At 34.7% G+C, this 19,166-nt stretch overlaps 1 protein-coding gene across 3 annotated transcripts in view; it reads left to right on the top strand.

Annotated features, from left to right (window-relative positions):
- The window catches only part of C2CD5 (C2 calcium-dependent domain containing 5), a 103,135-nt gene that overhangs the window by 11,411 nt on the left and 72,558 nt on the right, over window positions 1-19,166 (top strand). For all 3 annotated transcript variants that reach the window (XM_008579226.1, XM_008579225.1, XM_008579227.1), the window contains exons 4-8: window positions 3,111-3,282; window positions 5,592-5,687; window positions 10,789-10,944; window positions 11,056-11,254; window positions 16,355-16,506. In XM_008579226.1, the coding sequence (XP_008577448.1) occupies window positions 3,111-3,282; window positions 5,592-5,687; window positions 10,789-10,944; window positions 11,056-11,254; window positions 16,355-16,506 (775 nt within the window). The remainder of the gene's footprint in view (window positions 1-3,110; window positions 3,283-5,591; window positions 5,688-10,788; window positions 10,945-11,055; window positions 11,255-16,354; window positions 16,507-19,166) is intronic.

Raw genomic sequence — 19,166 nt, 5'->3', positions numbered from 1 at the left:
ACGGATCGCAACCCTCAGTGTCGCGCCCGTACCGGACCGGGACCGGCAACGGGATCGCAACCCTCGGCGGTGCGCCCGCACCTCGCTCAGCCAGTGAGCGGGAACCGGTCTGTATGTGGGATCTGAACCCTCGGCGGGAGCGCCGCCACGCTCTCAAGCGGCGCACTGTAGCAGTGCGTCACCGGGCTGGCCCCCATTTTAGCTATTTTTAAGTGTGCAATCAGCATTAATTACATTCACAATGCTGTGCAAACATCACCAATATTTTCAAAACTTTTTTCTTACCCTAAACAGAAACTTTGTATCCACTGAGCAGTAACTCCCCTTTCCCTTCTCTCCTCAGATCTGGTAACCTGGAATCTACTTAATGTCCCTTTGAATGTGCTTATGCTAGGTATTTCATATAAGTAGAATCATACAGTAGTTGTTATTTTTTATCAGTCTCCTTTCACTTAGCATAATATTTACAAGGTTCATCCATGTTGTAACATGTATCAAAATTTTATTCCTTTTTTTGGCTGAATAATACTCCATTGTACGTATATACCACATTTTGTTTATTTTTCAGTTGGGTTATTTATTTTTTTGTTGTTGATCTGTAGGTTTTTTTTAAATTTATTTTTTATTTTTTGACAGCTGTCTGGAAAGAGGATCCAAAGAGTTGTAGAAGTTCTTTATATATTCTGAATATTAATTCTGTGTTTATAGTCAACATTGGTTATATAGTTCTTTGTTAACCCTGTTGATAGTTATGAATTGTATTCAGTCATATATGTTGTGAACACTCAAATAAATGTCTTAAGCAAAATATCTGTTTTTCTCACATATGAAAGAAACGTTGAGCCAGGCAGTATAAGGGTAGTATGTGGCTCCATGCAATCATTTGGGACCCAGGGACCTTTTTTCTCCATCATCTGTATGTGGCTTGGGCTTGTCTTTAAAGTGACCCAGGTCACTTTAGGCTCCAGGTTAGCAGCTGGAGTTCCAGTGATCCCATTAGTGTTCTACACTGGCAGAAGGAGCTGTAGTGAAGGGAAGTACAGGAGGGTAACAGTGAGGTAACATAATTTTCAATCGAGCAAGCTCTCTTTAAGTTTTCCCCACCCTACCAAGCTTAATGGAATGATTTATGCTTATATCTCATCAGTTGCAAGGGAAGTCATATTGCTATGCAGCTAAAAAGTTTAAACATTTAAAGCATTTCTGATAAAGTCTTAATTTATAATATTTCATAATTTGAAATTGGCTCAATTTAATCCATTAATTATCCTTAATTACTTCATTATAATTAATTCCTGAATTGCTCTGTTCAGATTATTCAAATTATTAGCTATCTATACATATGACAAGCTATTTCTAGTCAGTTGATATGGAGTCCTTTAATGTCAGGGAAGGGATACCTTAATGTACCATGAGAAAAGATGATAGTACTCACAGGTGAATGTATAGGTGGTTAAAAAAGTGTTCACAGAGAGTCTTATTAATGGAGTTAGAAATTGAGAGTATTTGGAGGAATGGTCAATGGCTTGGTTTATGACTCTTTCCCTTTTACTAAATATATAGATAACACAGTAGTCGTAGAGAGAATGCCATTGAGTGACAGATGATTCAGAATGGATTGGGATTCAAAATGATCATTTTAATTTAACATTTTGTTATGGAAATATTTAAACATGCACAAAAGTAGAGAGATTAGTATATTGAACTCCCTGTTGGTTACCCACTTCTACATTCTGCTGTTCTTGTTCTATGTTTCCCCTCTTCCCCTGGTCGACACCCCTCCCCCCCTGCTCTGGAAATATTTTAAGGCAAATTCAAGATGTTATATAATTTCATCAATAAATTCCTAATTATGTATCTCTTATAGAGAAGGACTCTTTTTTAAAAAAACAAAACCTCAAACCACATAATTATACCAGTAGTGTCAACAATAATACCTTAATGTACTTTAATTCTTAAAACAATCGTCAGAGGCTGGATTACTAACCTAAAATCAACATGAAATTAGACAGGGGATAGGGAAAGGCATAGTGTGTCATATTTAAGTTTAGAAAATTAGCCACAGTTTAGGGATTGTAGAGATATCACTTGACTAAAGCATGTAAGAATGATGCAGAGATTTGAGTCAACCACAGATGCAATCAGTATGGTATGTCTGATGTAAAAGCAAACATTCATACATTGCATTTAACAAATATAATATTCTAATTATAAGAAATAATAATCTTTTTGTATTCTCTACGAGTCTTATTACTATTTATGTGTTTCACTTGATACTGTATTTGATGAGGGGTACTGACACATTAGAGGATGGCATATTGAGGGTGGCAGCCAAAATAGTGAATGTGTCTTCCATGAGGGAGAAAACTTTTTTGCCTTGTTCTCCATTGTAGTCCCTCTGCTTGGCATGTGATAAATTCTTGATAGTGACTGAATAAAAAGAGAGGATAGACACTGATTTCATGAACTTAATTCATGAACTTAAATTGTTTTTTTTTTTTTTTTTTTTTTACACAGTGTTAGCTTTGCTTTCAGTTTTATTCTCTGAAATCGTCCTAGGAAATTATGGTGTCATTGTTCTCATTAGCATCCTTTCTGTCTGCAGATAATATATGGACTCTATTATGACATTCCTGAATTTTTTTTTTTTTTTTTTTTTTACACAGTGTTAGCTTTGCTTTCAGTTTTATTCTCTGAAATTGTCCTAGGAAATTATGGTGTCATTGTTCTCATTAGCATCCTTTCTGTCTGCAGATAATATATGGACTCTATTATGACATTCCTGACGCATTTTTGCTATATATCATAGGCAGAGTAATAACACATAGGATGATATGTTAAAAACAGAGTTAAGGCTTTTTGTGTTATTCATCCTACCATTGTGCTTGGAGGCAAACTATACTCTTTTCTTCAGAAAGATGTAATCTTGTGTAGAAAAAGGATTTATAACTTGTGTGTGCGTTAATCCCTCTACCTTTGTGCTTAGAGATAAAGCTGTAAGATTACTTTTTTTTCCAGAAATAAGTCATTTTTTTTGTTTGGTATGTGTATACATTTGTAGTAATTAATATTTTAAAACTATAAGATTTAATTTTAAGGTGTACTTTTAGGTGGATGATGAAGACTTACAGGATGAACCTCTACAGATCACAGTTCTTGACCATGATACTTATAGTGCAAATGATGCCATTGGTAAAGTGTATATTGATATTGATCCTTTACTATACAGTGAAGCTGCAACAGTCATCTCTGGATGGTTTCCAATTTATGACACCATACATGGTAAGGAGTAGTATTTTAAGAAAATAAATCACAATCTTAATATTTTTTATTTCCTCTTCAAGACTTTTGTGCTGTATTTGGTGGTTTTAAAAATATATATCTTTAAAAGATGCCTTTTTAAAAATAGACAAGTAGTAAGTAGTAAACTGTTGTTGGTAGAATTGTTACTTTTCTGAACAGAATTTGAAATATTGCCTGTTAAAGTATTGCAATATGGAAGATAAGTGCATTATTTAAAAATCATCTAGTATTGGTACTCTGTGTTTTTAAAACACGTTTTTAAACTGATAATATTGAAATTTTTTGCTTAAAAATTCTTCCAATTTTTTGTTGACTGAAGCAGGGTTTTCAAAGTATGGTCTGGGAACATGTAGGGTCCTTGAAATCCTTTCAAAGGGTCTGTGACTTGGGAACTGTTTTTAATCATTCACTATTTTTATTCTCACTTTCTCACAAGTGTACAATAGAGTTTTCTAGAGGTTTCATGATATATGCTGCTACCACACATTGAATGCAGAGCAGAAATGAGAATCTGTGTTTCATTTACTAGACATTATAGAGATTTGCAAAAATGTAACACAGTGCTACTCTTATTACTAATTTTTTTGTTTTTGAAAATATAGTTATTTTTATTAAAAAGTTGCTTATGTTAACATACATGAGTTTATTATTATAACTTTAAAAGAAGTAATTAGTAAAACTTTTTTTTAATTCTCAACTTTAATTTTTAATATGGTAAATATTGGTAGGTATGATCCACATTAACAAAAACCCTTTGAATTTCTTAATCATTTTTAAGATTGTAAAGGGGTCCTGTGACCAAAAAATTTGAGAACTGCTAGCCAAAATGTATAATGTCTTTTTAGAATGGTGAACTGACCCATTCAGAACTGGCACTTCTCTCTCCAGCCTAGCATCTTTCTGCATTTTTTTTTTTTTTAATTTTTGATGTGGCAATTACACTGATAGTAGTTTATTATCAGAAAATAAGATGTTTTCTGAGATTTACATATGTTTATTGTGACATTATTTCCTATTACTAATGTTTAAAATGGTATAAAAAAATTGAAAAACAGGATTTACTGAAATAAATTAGGGCATATATAGAATCTGAATTATACTGTCAGAATAAAAAAGCATATTTTCAGAAAACAATGTCATAGGAAATGTGCATGATATATTATGAATTGCAAAGTTCAGGTTATAAAACACTATAGTGTTTTGTGGTGATCTCAGATTTGTTTAGAAACAAAACAACTGTGTATGTGTGATATCATTAGAGAAATTGGCAGAATACATAATAAAATGTTTATCCCTGGATTGTTTCATTTCTGGATTATAATTATATTTTTCTACTTTGTCCTTTTTTGACTTTTTCTGTATTTCCTACAATGTATACATATTATCTTTGTAATCAGGAAATAAAATCCAGTCAAATGTTATGTTACCAGTAGGAAAAAAAAAAATAGATGCTGAAGGATTAATCCGGGCCTGGGTTAAAGGCCAATAGCTATGAATGAATGAATTTTTCAAATATTTGATATTAAACATTGTTTATAGTTGGTTTAGTATGCTATGGGCTCTTTGTTAGGAACATAATCTCTTATTTTTCAATAGGTAAGTCACTTTTCTTAGAAAGTCTTCCACCATAAGTATGAATATGAATTTGACATGAAGTCAGACAGTCAAGTGAAAATATCTAGTAAATGTTTAGTTAGCTTGTTTTAACCTATTCATTGAAATGAATAAAACTTTTATATTAAATCAGATCCTTCCATAAATTGTTTAGAATATGTACTCTGGGATCATAAAGATCTGATTTTTAATCCCTGCTCTGCTACTTAGTAGCTGTTGACACTACATAAATTGTTTAACTTTTATTAATTAAATATTAATTTCTTCCTCTTTAAAATTGTGATGATACTACTGCAAAAATTATTTTATTGGGTTGATGTAAGTAAGCACTGTGAGATGCTGTATATAAAACATTTAGTACATTGTATATCAGTGCTCAGCAACTGTTATCATCATCACTTTAAATGGTGCTCTTTTTCAGTTAGTCTTGGTTCACATTAGTGGTGATTTGTGGTAAATTGAAAATTATTCATTCCCTAATGCATTCATGTTCTGCATCAGAAAATATAATAAGAAAACTAGTGAGAATGAAAATAATTAGGAGACTAAGTTAGCATTACTATTATGATTGATACATTATTTTAAAACCATTAATTCGCATGTATTTGCTTCATTATTTAATCGCACATTATTTTTTTTAAGGTAGAAATTTGATTTTCGTTTTGAATTTATAGGTATCCGTGGGGAAATCAATGTAGTTGTCAAAGTAGACCTCTTCAATGATTTAAATCGATTTAGGCAGTCATCATGTGGAGTTAAATTCTTTTGCAGTAAGTATATACATTTTATTACTCATTTAACAGGAAATTTAACATTTGTTAAATATGGGAAATCAGATGAACATTTCAGAAGGCTAATAGAAAAGGTATTATATGCCAAAGAGAAAATAGTTAATTTTTCATGAACAATTACTATAGCTCTAGGACTATTTATCTGATTTTAAAGTAAATGGTACCTAATTTTTGCAAGCTTATGGAAATTTTTGTTAGAAAAATCCAGTGATATTTTATTGGATTGTATAGGACACTAAAAGATAGGAGCAGAACACTATAGCCAAACACTGTGGTGCTGTGCCAGATTACGAAAGATTCTACAGGTGTGGATCCCCAAGAACTCCATGAAATATATGGGTCTGAATTGGGCAGATCTGGATGACTCACAGCCAGCTTGTATTAGTAGGAATGAAAACCCCTAAGATAACTAAAGAATACTGGAGCTTCCCAAGGTTGCTGACTAGAGAGGTCTGGTGCTAGTTCCTTCCCCATAAAAAAAAAGACCAAAACAACACACAAATATATTTTGACTTGAACGTGAGGAAACATTGTGCAGAGCATTGGAAAAGTGAGGTGATCCTTATGAAGTACAGAAAAAGAGAAAGGCAGCATAGAGAGCAGAGCAGGACATCCTGCCTCAGCTCCATCGCAGGGACTGGCCTGGAACTAGGTAGAGAGAAGGTAAGCTGGAAAAGACCCCAGCTATTCCCACTGCCACCATAAATGCCAGTAATCCCTGCCTCAAGGGAGTCCCCCCCAATCTTTTCAGGACCCAGGTGCAGTTGGAGAGTAGCTGGGAACTAGTGTGGCTGCAGTCTCATAGTGAAAGCCCATAGAGATTAACTGCTCCTGCTCTGAGTGGCTGAGATGCAGCACCACATGGGAGCCAAACTGCCCTTGTCTGGAGGCACTGTCTGCATTCTACAGCACTCACTTGGGTGCCAAAAGGACCAAGGCACAGGCCGCTTGGAGCCTAGGACAGACAGAAAGACCAAGACCCAGGCATCTGAACCCACACAGTACTCCTTCCTGCCAGGTGAGCAGACAGACTTGTGGAGCAGAAAATCCACTAAAGTACAGTTGTTCCCCATGTTAACGGCCCGCCTTGCACGGCCCATGGTGGCTAAACCCACAAGTGCCCACACAACCCACAGCTAGCTCATCGGAGCCCCGCCTCTGTTCACAACCCTCTACACACTCCCAAGGGCACCGGCAGCACTTCAATCTCAGCTATCTGAAACTTAGATCCCTGTGCTGGACCCAGCAAGGCTGAAGTCGTTTGTCTGGAGGCCCTGCCTGCATTCTACCATGTTCCCTTGAGCTCCGGTGGACCAAGGCACAGGCTGCCTGGATCCTAGGACAGACAGAAAGACTGAGACCCCAAAATATGAACACATGCAGCTCCCTCTCCCCAAGGCAGGCCTCTATAGTGCTGCTGACCTTGGCTCCACCCTAGCAGGCTTGCATCAGGCTCAGTAGCTGATTGGGTAGTAGCTTTTCCTTCCTACAGCACACCTCCACAGAGCTGCTGGGTCCTGCATCATTCATACAGCCTTGTTCTAGTCTCAATAGCTGAGCTAGTGTTCCTCTGCTGAGCTCCCAGGACCTGTTGCTTCAGTGTATATCTGCTCTCAGATCTACAGCAGACAAGGTAGGGGCTCTGATACCTCTGTGGAACTGCTGGCCTCAGTGAGCCTCACCTCACTTGCATAAGGCTCAACAGCTTATCAGGCGGCCACCTGCAGAGCTGCCAGGCCCTGTGACAGCTGTGTGCACCTAATCCTAAACCAACAGCTGATTAGGTAGTACCTTTTTCTCCTTATGGAAAGCCTCTAGAAAGCCATGGGGTCCTGCACCATTGATACAGACTTGCTCCAAGCTCAGCAACTGGGCCAGTGGCCCTCTATAGAAGTACCAGGACCTACTGCCAACAGTGCATGTCTGCTTACTGAACAACAATGGATTACCCACCCCAACAAGAAGCCCACCCCAACAAGAAACTGCCAAGAATCTCACTGCCTAGGCCATAATGCACCCACAGACAACTCTAAGATTGAATACAGTTGAAGTTGTCACAGGAAGGCCATACTACTGCACTCACCCAGATTCAAACTTAAAATGCCCAGCCCAACTGTAAATATAGACTACTTCTACAGGAAAGAGTCTCCCCCTTCAAAAACTACTCCTTGAATTAAAAGAAGTGTCCATGCCACCATATGCTTAGATGTCAGTGTAGAGATACAAGAAGTGTGGAAAAACAGGAAAGCTTGACTTCCCCAAAACAAGACTACACTTCTCCAATACCAGACCCCAAACAACAGGAAATCGATGAATTACTGAGGGGGAATCCCAAAGGTCAGTACTAAGGAAACTCAAAAAAATAGAAAAATGGACGAAAAAAATAGAAATCACAACAGAGTCCAAAAGAAATTCAAGGACATGTATGAGAAATTCAACAAAGAGATACAAACAATAAAAATCACGCCAGAAATTCTGGAACTGGAGAATTCATTCAAAGAAATAAAAAATGCAACCGAGAGCATAAACAGCAGGCTAGAACAAGCAGAGGAAAGAATCTCAGAACTAGAAGACAGACTTTTTGAATTAACACAGTTGGACCAAGAAAAAAGAATTTAAAAATAAATGAAGAAAACCTGCAAAATCTTTCTGATAACCTTAAGCATACAAACATCCATATTATAGGTGTACAGATAGGGGAAGAGAAATGAAAAGGCCTTGAAAGCCTATTTAATGAAATAATAGATAACAACTTCCCCAGTATTGGGAGAGACATGGTCTTACTGATTCAAGTAGCTCAAATATCTCTGAACAAATGCAACCCGAAAAAGACCTCCACGAGACGCATTATAGACACACTATCAAGAGTCAAAGACAAAGAATTCTAAAAACAGCAAGAGAAAAGCATCAAATTACCTATAAGGGAATCCCCATTAGGCTATCAGCAAACTTCTCAACAGAAACCCTACAGGCCAGGAGAGAGTGGGAGAGTGGGATGACATATGAAGTGCTAAAAGAAAAAGACTGCTAACCAAGAATACTATGTCCAGCAAAGCTTTCCTTCAGAATTGGAGAAATAGTATCTTTCCCAGACAACCAGATTCTATGGGAATTCACCACCACAAGACTGGCCCTTCAACAACTCCTCAAGGGGATCCTACATCTGGAATCAAAAGAGAGATATATGTCACCACAAATACACAAGAAAGAATAAAAATCACTAGTAGAGCAGATATGCAAATGAGAAAGGAAACCAAAATGTATTTTATCACTCCAAGAAAACACCCAACAGCAAAGATAAATAATAAAAGGGAAAGGAAGAAAAGATATATAAAGCAACCATAGAGAAATGAATAAAATGGCAGGAATAAGGCAGTACCTTTCAATAACAACCTTGACTGTAAATGGACTAAATTCCCCACTTAAAAGATATAGACTAGCTAAATGGGTTATAAAACTAGACTACATGCTGCCTGCAAGAAACTCACCTCACCAATAGAGACATGTGTAGGCTAATAGTGAAGGGATGGAAAAAGACATTCCACACAAATGGAAACCAAAAATGAGCAGGAGTTGTCATATTTATATCAGATAAAATAGGTTTCAAACCAAGAACTATAAAAAGAGACAAAGACACTATATAATGATAAAAGGATCAATGTAGCAAGAAGATACAACAATCATAAATATTTATGCACCCAACATTGGAGCACCCACATATATGAAGCAGCTGTTATTGGATCTAAGGGTAGAGACAGACCCTAACACAGTAATAGTTGGGGACTTTAACATACCACTGTCAGCATTGGACAGATCTAGACAAAGAATCAACAGAGAAATACTGAATTTAAACAACACCTTAGACCAAATGGACTTGACAGGTGTATACAGAACATTTCGTCCAACAACGACAGAATATACATTCTTCTCATCAGCACATGGGTCAATCTCCAGGATAGACTACTTGTTAGGCCACAAATTAAGTCTCAACAAATTTAAAAAGACCGAAATCATGTCAAGTATGTTTTCAGACCGCAATGGAAGGAAGGAGGGAAGGAAGGCTGGCTGGCTGGCTGGCTGGCTGGCCGGCCGGCTGGCCAGCCACCTACAGTAAAATGTTGAACTTTCAGAAGGAGAGAACAGACCTATAGTTACTAGAGGTGGGAGGGGGGAGGTTAAGGAGTAATTGGATAAGGGACACAATAATTACAATTTGTAATGGTGAACATGCCAATAATATTGATTCAGTCATCACACATTGTACACAAATACTTATAGTCAACTCTGTACCACATAAATATGTATAATCAATTATGTTTCAATTAAAAAAAAATAAAAAGAAAACCCCTAAGTAGTTGAGTTAGCTTCAGTATACCACTATGTATGTTAAGAGACTAGTTCAGTGTAGATGTTCTTATGTTCTCCCCTTTTTGAAAATGACTAGATGTTGTTTAAATCCAATGACATTTGGATTTAAATGGATCTTAAATGACTACAAATTAAATGAGTCTATTAAGTTTTTCAGTGACTCCTGACCAATGCCCATATGTCCATGGATTACTGGAAACTATAGGGCTGTATGACTCCTCTGGTTATGTCAGAAAGGTAATGGTTTAATTTTTGAGGCTGCAGTATGTGGTGTACAGAACTTTTGTAAAGGCCTTTGAATAATTAAATATTTTTTATTCATTATTTTCTGTCTACCTAGTCTTATAATAATAATTAGCTAGCTGACTTTATTTTTGATTTTTTACACTTTGTATTGAATTCTATTTAAGGTAGTCTATTTATAGCTGTTTTCCTAATTATAAAAATACAATTTATGTTTATCATGCTTACATAAGAAAAGGTGAGAGGCCTTATGAAAGAAAATGATCATTTCTAAGAATGAGATGATCTTAGAAGACTGTTTAGTTAGAAGTAGTAGTAGTATAATTACATTGAGATTATTACAGTAAAAGATGTTCTTGTATTATACGAGTGTATCCAAAAGGTAGGAACTTAAAATATGTACATTTTTTTAAAAATTGAATTTTACCCTCTGATAAACCAAAGAATAATCGACAATTTATTTTAACAGCAACATCTATTCCAAAGTGCTATAGAGCTGTGATAATTCATGGATTTGTTGAAGAACTGGTGGTCAATGAAGACCCAGAATATCAGTGGATTGATCGAATTCGCACACCCAGGGCATCAAATGAGGCCAGACAAAGACTAATTTCTCTAATGTCAGGTATTTTTTTTTTTTTTTTTTGACTTATTTTCTATCACTACTATATCCAGCTGCATAGTATTATAATGGAGAGATATGAAGCAAGAATGAGTTTTCTTCCTTTTTTTGTAGGTGAACTGCAGAGGAAGATTGGCTTGAAAGTACTCGAAATGAGAGGAAATGCAGTTGTTGGGTACTTACAGTGTTTTGATCTGGAGGGCGAGTCTGGGTTAGTGGTACGAGCCATAGGAACAGCGTGTACTCTGGATAAATTAAGTAGCCCAGCAGCATTCCTTCCTGCTTGTAATTCCCCATCCAAAGAAATGAAGGAGTAAGTATGAATTCATGAAATTCTTCTTATGGAGATTTTTTATCTTTTACTTACGCATTTTCATTTGATACAAAACATTTTAGTAGGGTTACTCAACATACATTTATTCCTACTATGATTCTTCTTGTCAGAGGTGACTGTCAAAATCTAAAACTTAAACATATTTAGATATTTCTAATATTTTTATACCATCTTAATATGACAAATAATGTAAAAATGAGACTTATTCCAGATATTTAGATACTATATATGTAAAGAAGAAAATGAATATTTATACAGTGGGTGGAATTTTACTTATTTTCTGGAGGAATGCTTAAAACCTACCTGACAATCCAATTATGCTTATTATTGGCAACACAGTGTATAAAGCAGGAAAGACTGACTTGTACAGGAGTCTCAAACTCTAAGTGTCTATGGAAGCCAGGCAGTTTATATAAATAATTGGGTGTAATTAAATAGGGAATACTGGGGTCCATGTAAAGTTGAGGTTGGCAGACTTTTTCTATAAAAGGCCAGACAGTAAATATTTCAGGCACTGGCCATATAGTCTCTGTCTTTATTTATTTTAAAAAAAAAAAAAGAGATTTTGCTGATCCCTGATCTAAAGGAATTTAGACTTAGACGTTTTTTAAAAACTAAAAGGCCAGACAGTAAATATTTCAGGCACTGGCCATATAGTCTCTGTCTTTATTTATTTTTAAAAAAAAAAAAGAGATTTTGCTGATCCCTGATCTAAAGGAATTTAGACTTAGACGTTTTTTAAAAACTGTGTGATTCAGCAAAACACCTCTGTTGGCTGGATTTGGCCTATGTGTCATTGATTTGTGTCAAAGGCAGATATTCTCAACATGTTGGTGATGGTACTGTCAACACAGAATGTTTGGAACAAGGTTTTTCTGTCATGATGATTGGGAAAGGGGTGGTAGGTCCTGTTGGGGACTAGAGATGTTGACCGTCATAGGCAGCAATAGACAACCTTTCACAATGAAGACTTGTTCTATCTTAAATGCCAATAGTACTTCCATTGAGGACCACTGATCTAGAGATTCTTCTGGATCAAGGATTGGCAAACTTTTTCTGTAAATGAGCACATGATACAGGTAAATAACTTAGTTTTTGCTGATGCTACTACATAACTGCCATTGTAGCACGAAAGTAGCCATAGACAGTATGCAAACAAAAGTGTGGCTATATTCCAATAAAACTTACTTATTTACAGAACAGATGGCAGAATGGATTTGGCTTGCAGTCTGTAGTTTGCTGACCCCTGTTCTAGATCATGAGGAATTCAGAATTCTATAGTCAGAAAACCTAAAATGTTTCCCAGTTTAGCAAGCACAATCTTTAAAAAAAAATTTTTTTTAATAATCCTTTTTAGAATGAGATTTTCCTCTTTATATAAGCTTATTCTTTTTGTTTAGCTATTTCCTTCCTGCTGGCTTTTGGTCATTTGGGTTAAATTTTATTCACAAGAGAGAACATAGTATTGCATATGGCCTAGTTTTATTTAGAAACACACTGACAAATGAAATAATTGTTTTAAATACATTGAAGAGTGAATTTGCTTTATACAGGTATTCCATTTAAAATATCTCCTAGAAATATATGAACTGCTAGCTGCTACAGGTAGTGACAGATTGTAGCTATAACTTTTTGAGGGATTCAGATCTTTTTTTTTCCTTTCTCTGTAGCATACTTAAGTGAAATGCAAATTTAAGTAAGTTATTTAGTGGAAAGCAAGCAAGCTATATTACCTGTTGGTGTCTAAGAATGAGATATGGATAGCAGGGGTATATGTTTTGTATGCATTCAGGAAGAGTTCCATGGAAACCTTCTGGGATTGTGTAAATTTTTTCCTTTTCTGATTTTGTTGTAGCCATTTGCCTTAAATTTTCAAACATTCACACCATGAAGAATTTAAGTTATATCATTAGGATTTTCTGAAAGACATCTTGCTACCTAAGTCATATTATTTAAAAAAAAAAAACAACAACAAAAACCCTTAGTGCTCAGACTGCTTTATTTCAACTAGCTTCATTATATTTTCGGTAATGGATCAATTGGGGTGTTATTTCAAAACCCTATTTTATAATTCAACTGATTGTAACTGTTCTGGTATTTGATTATCACATAACATTATTGATTCTAGGTATAAATTTGATAAAAGGTAGTTTAGATTATATTCATGTCTAAATGAATTTGATATTAGAATACCACAACGGTGTTACTGTGAGGCAACCTTTCATGCAAGGAGACTGATAGAATTAGGACTTCATGAATACATTATGATGATGCTCCAGTGTATTTGAATTTTAATTCGATGTCATAATTTGAGCATTTTACATTGTTCATTTAATTTTATTCCTTTTATTTTACCTAAATTAATGATATGTTCTACTTCATAAGTTTATTTTTTCCTTTTAGATGTTAAGTGTAATACACAATATAAAATCCCTTTGGCGTTTACTAGCTGAATTCTCTTGGTGATAGTAAGTGCTTCTAAATATAACTTATCACTTCTCTACTTAAAAAAAAAAGTGCTTGCTAAGAGACTTTAGCTGTAATTTCTCCTGTGTACAGCAGTGATTCTTAGACTTCTTAAGAATTTTAGGTCTAAGACTTCTTAGCCTTTCTTACTTCAGAGAGGAAAAAAAACAAAACCCAAACCTCACTCAGTTTGTATAAAAATAGATCACAATGAGATGTTTGATTTTTATCAGTTATAGCAAATGCAATTTTAATTTTTATTAGCAACAAAAGCAAAAACACTTGTCCTATTGTAAAATCAGTAATATTTCCAAAAAGTAGTCTGTAGACCCTAGGAAAAACCATTAGGTCCAATTAGCGATAGCTCACTTTCGAACCTTGAAAATTGTGATTAGTGGGAATAATAGTACAGCAGTGGAAAAGGAAAAAAAGGTCAGGAAAAGTTGGAATCTTGACCTGCCTTTAATTTGAATTCTAAAAAAATAGGGATATGTTAGTTTTTCAGAGCATTCTCACATTATGATTCTTTTTCCCCTGTGTGCATAAGCAAAGGCATTGTACAGTGAAATAATTGTTAATATGAAGTCCAGGATTCTTATTTATGTAATATACCTTTTACTGCATTCAGTGTAACTCTTCTAGCCAAATTTTTCTTCTTGAAAATTTTACATGTTATATATGAATATATATTTGTATGTCTAAGTATATCTATGCACATACACAGTTGTGATTATTGCAGGATGAGTTGATATCTCAAAAAATTTCTATTCAGAATGGTGGTTTGTATAGTATATTCTGTATGAGAACTAGATAAAATCATTCACATTGCTTTAATAATGTGTTTTTAAAAGCAGTCTTCCCTTTATTTTGTTTCCATTGTAACCTAGTTTTAGGCAATATATTTGGTGTATTGAAATACTTCAATTGAGTATATCTGCTTATATCCGTTCAGTTCACTCATGTCTCTTTATGCTGTCACTTTTTTATATGCTTAAGTACGCCTATCTTGAGATTTTAGACAGAAACAGTAGTTAGTTCAATTTTCCTTACAGAAAAATATGATTAATTATATTAGTAATTACTTCATACTCAGTTTCAAAAGTAATATGAGAACTCTGTATTTGACTTTTCATTTTTATGGGTGTCCCCCACCCTGTAAATACTGCACAGTAAATTTATTGTGATCAGAATAACAACAGTGTTAAAGCAACTTAAAATCCAAATCTTAGTCTTTTTCATATTTAAGTCCATGATTATTCTGCTTGCTGTTTTTCTTACTCACGGTCTTAATTTATTAACCTTATCCTTTAAAACTATAACTGTATCCTAACAAATTAATATTTAGCTATTCTTTTTTAATTTCAACTTATTTTTTGCATGCTAGGGATTAAAAAAATAAGTTCTTTCCCCTAACTAAAGCGCCTTTGAAATTATTTTAACATTTGCAATCTGTTGTATGTATTGTTTTCTTTTCTTCCACTTTGACCACAAATTCCCTCAGGTCTCCGCTGGTCCATCCTCCAAGCCATGGATGCCGCTCGACTCACAACAGCCCAATTCATACTGCTACTGGCTCACGACTTACTCAGAACTTCTCTGTGTCTGTTCCCACTCTCATCTATACTGGTACGAGACTGCTCAGACTCCAGAGCTGGGGAGAGGCAGGCCACGGGCAGAGTGGCTGCAGAGGCAGGCAGGCAGGTAGCGTAGGCAGGTACCATACATCTTTGCTTCCTCCTTTTCCTACTTGAAGTCCAGCTGCAGTGAAGAACTTCTGTATGTAGCCACCAAAGAGGCTCTAACTATATGGAAGTGAAAGTGTTCCTTCAGCTTCCAAAGTCTCTTCCACAGATCCTCTAAGAACCCTCTTTTGTATATGTGTACTGTAAATTTTGAGGAGAATCCTCCAGTATATATTTTTGCAATTATTTCTGCATTTGTTTAGAAATAAAATTGATGATTAAATTCTAAACAAAATAGCTGCCAAAGATTCTGATTTGCTTATTTTCTTTATGTACAAAACCTGTTACAGTAGGGTCTGTTTAACTCTGTGGAAGAGAGCTATTGGAAAACAGGTAAGCAACTATTCTACATTAAATGAAATGTTTTTGTGTAGCTATATTTATTTTCCTCTCTCCTGTGTTTTTAGCTGTGGCACTCTTGATGCTATAGGATAAGGAAACATTTTTTTTCTTTTGAAGATATCTCTGTGTGTGCAAATATAAAAGCAATTATGAATATTTACACACACCACACACCATTTGTAGTTATCACTTTTTCTTTTGTAAGTTAAAGCATTGTTTTTTGAAAACATTTTGTCATATATTTATTCTTTTTATTTCTCCTTTTAATATTTTTTACCTCCTTAGTCTGTCATTTCATGCTTTTTTGCTTTTTCTCTTGGCATTTTGACTTTCAGTGCAGATGATATTTATCTGGAGAATGATGAATGGTTAAACAGGAATTGGTTGTCTTTGGCCTCATTCCCAGCTCCACACTTAAGAAATGACTGCTGGCCCTGCCCCAATACTTTCCTGGTGTTTGGATCATGCTGCCAACTGTCAAGCCCTTTGGCACATGATTACTTAATATTTCTCCACCTTCTTCTGGCAGGATTCCCTTCAATGAAGATCCCAATCCCAATACTCACTCATCAGGACCCTCAACCCCTCTGAAAAACCAAACTTATTCCTTTTCACCTTCCAAGTCCTACAGTCGACAGTCCTCTTCTTCTGACACAGATTTGAGTTTGACACCCAAAACTGGTAAGGCACTTCCACCCACCTTTTGATTTTTTCTTTTTTTAAAATTTGTTTCTGTTCCTTACTAGCTTTCCATACCAATCTTTCCTCCTGTTTTTGGCATTTAAGTTGAAAGATAATGTGAATACTGATTATTTTCAGTTACTGTAATTAAAATATGAAAATTTTGGATAGTTGTGAAATTATCTTGTTTGGAGATCTGTGTTTCGTTAATTTGATCATAGTGTAGAGATATCAAGTTCAAGATTTTTGTGGGTAGGCATTTTTCATTTCATGCTCAAATTTATGGAATGACATCTTAATGCATTTGAAAAGAAAGTTACACTAGTAGCTTGTAGTCAAATTCCTCATGCAGTATAAGCATTTTTGAATGGTTTCTGCCTATTTCTGAATTTAATTCTAAGATTTTATTATGAAAAAAAATCTTAAGAACAACTGAAATGGTTATGTTGGAGTACATGTATTTGTTTCTTAACTTGTTATTTAAAATGTTTGATTTTTGTTAGGCCTTACTCTCTAAGTTAGAAAATAGCATTTTTGCTTTACTTATTCTTGAATATTTCTCAATTTGTTAAGTTTGTAATTTTTTCCCCTCACCTATTTGTATTTTGATGAATAATCTCTGTGGGTTTTTATGAATATGCTGTATGAGAAAAAGTTGATTAAAAAATCAAATTAGTTTCTTACTCCTTACAAGAGAATTAACTTAGATAATTGAATTATTATTCTTAAGCAAACTTAAATAAAAAATTTTAAAAGTGAATGGATTGCAATTTTTATAAATAGTATTTTTGTTTGGCAATTTTTCCATCAGATTGATTAAATTGCTTTGTTTTTAACTTATCATCTTTAATTACCTTATTTTTGTTCTAGAAAAGAAATTTATAAAATGATCCCAACTTTTATGAAAACAGTGAAAGAAATCTAATTCCAAACCAGTGCTACTTCATTTAGAAAGGGCATTTTTTAAAAGCCTGTATATTTAATTTCTATATTTATAAATGTAGTTACAAGATATAAAGAAGATAATTATGAACATCTATTTCTTTGAAGATAATAGCTCTATTTTTACATACACATAATTGTGAGTAACATCCAAAAATAATGTACTATTTGATAGTAATGGATGCTTTGGAATGTGCCATCTTAACCATATTTATGCCATAAAAATTGAGCCATTTCAATTGTAATGAAAAAAAATTTTTTTAAAATAAAGAATAAGAGTCTCTGGCCTTAAAATTTAGGACAATCCAAACAAGAATGACTTAGGATAGTATTTGAAGAATAAATTTTATTAGGAAAATTTTTGAGTTGGTTAGAGGATAGTGTTATAACACCAAGGTCAAGGGTTTGGATGCCAAAAAAAATTTTTTTGTTTTTGTTTTTTGAGGCTTTGGTCTACTGTGTATTCCAGGCCACTTTTCAATTCTCCTTATTATTTTCCTCCACCACACCACAGATAAAGTTTTGAAAGTATTTCCCTGGTCTTTCTTTTTCTTTAATTCATCAAAAAGGCCAAGCCTAAGGAAGATTGTCAAATAATAAGTTAACTGAACTAGACTTTTTTCCCTTAGCTTGCTAGTAGGCAATCAATTGTATTATCTATGAAAACTTCTTTGCATTTTATCTTCTATTTCCAAATTTTTAGTTTTTAAGAATTTATTTACAAATGAGGTAATCTTATGTATTTTTATATTTGTAAGCTGCCTGTAAATAAATTATTTTGTTTTGCCTGTAATTATTCATTACCTCAATATCTTATTTTCAGAATATTAGCAATTTTTAGCCCCTTGGCCTTATCATGAGTCCCTAATTATCCTCGAATAGTCCTGATGAACGTTCCTATTTCTTATAGAGACTTAAAATGGCAAATAATCATTGTTCTAAAATTTCTAAAACTGTAACTTTGTATGTATTTTATGATTCTCTGTCTTCTAATTTACCTGTATGCAAAACTAGTGTCTTGAGAAATACTGGGAAGAGATAAGCTGATTATAATGTGAACTGTGAAGCCAAAAATAGAATAAAATTAATAAAGCTTAGACTAAGAAAGTTGTTTTCTTGTAGTTAAAGCTGTTGTGTGTTTTTCTGGTAGGTCTTTTCTTTTAAAAAATTTTACATTTGTTTCTATAGATTGAAATTTTTGACTTTTTTTTTTTTTTTGTCTTTTGTCTTTTTTCCGTGTCCGGCAACGGATCGCAACCCTCAGTGTTGCCCCCGGACCGGACCGGGGACTGGCAACGGGATTGCAAACCTCGGCGTTGCTCCCACGCCTCGCTCAGCCAGTGAGCGGGAACCGGTCTGTATGTGGCATCTGAACCCTCGGGCGGGAGCGCCGCCGTGCCTCCCAAGCGGAGCACTATCCAGTGCGCCACCGGGCCGGCCCCAAAATTTTTGACATTTTACAAAGCTTTATTTTTATGTTTTTTCCCAAGTACTCAACTAATAGGATTGGAATTTTAGATTGCTAGTGTTAGAATATTGATTTGACATCTTTTTTTTTGTCGTTTAATTTTTTTTGCTGGCCAGTATGGGGATCTGAACCCTCGATCTTGGTGTTATCAACACCAGGCTCTCCCAAGTGAGCTACTGGTCAACCCCTGATTTTATTTTTGATTTAAGCTAATTGTTACTTTTTTAGTCAGGCTTTTAGCCATATATAG

This window comes from Galeopterus variegatus, unplaced genomic scaffold (genome assembly GCF_000696425.1).
Source record: "Galeopterus variegatus unplaced genomic scaffold, G_variegatus-3.0.2 Scaffold1838, whole genome shotgun sequence".
Taxonomy (NCBI): domain Eukaryota; kingdom Metazoa; phylum Chordata; class Mammalia; order Dermoptera; family Cynocephalidae; genus Galeopterus; species Galeopterus variegatus.
The sequence above is the reverse complement of the archived record's forward strand: the minus strand, read 5'-3'. Positions and strand labels throughout refer to the sequence as shown.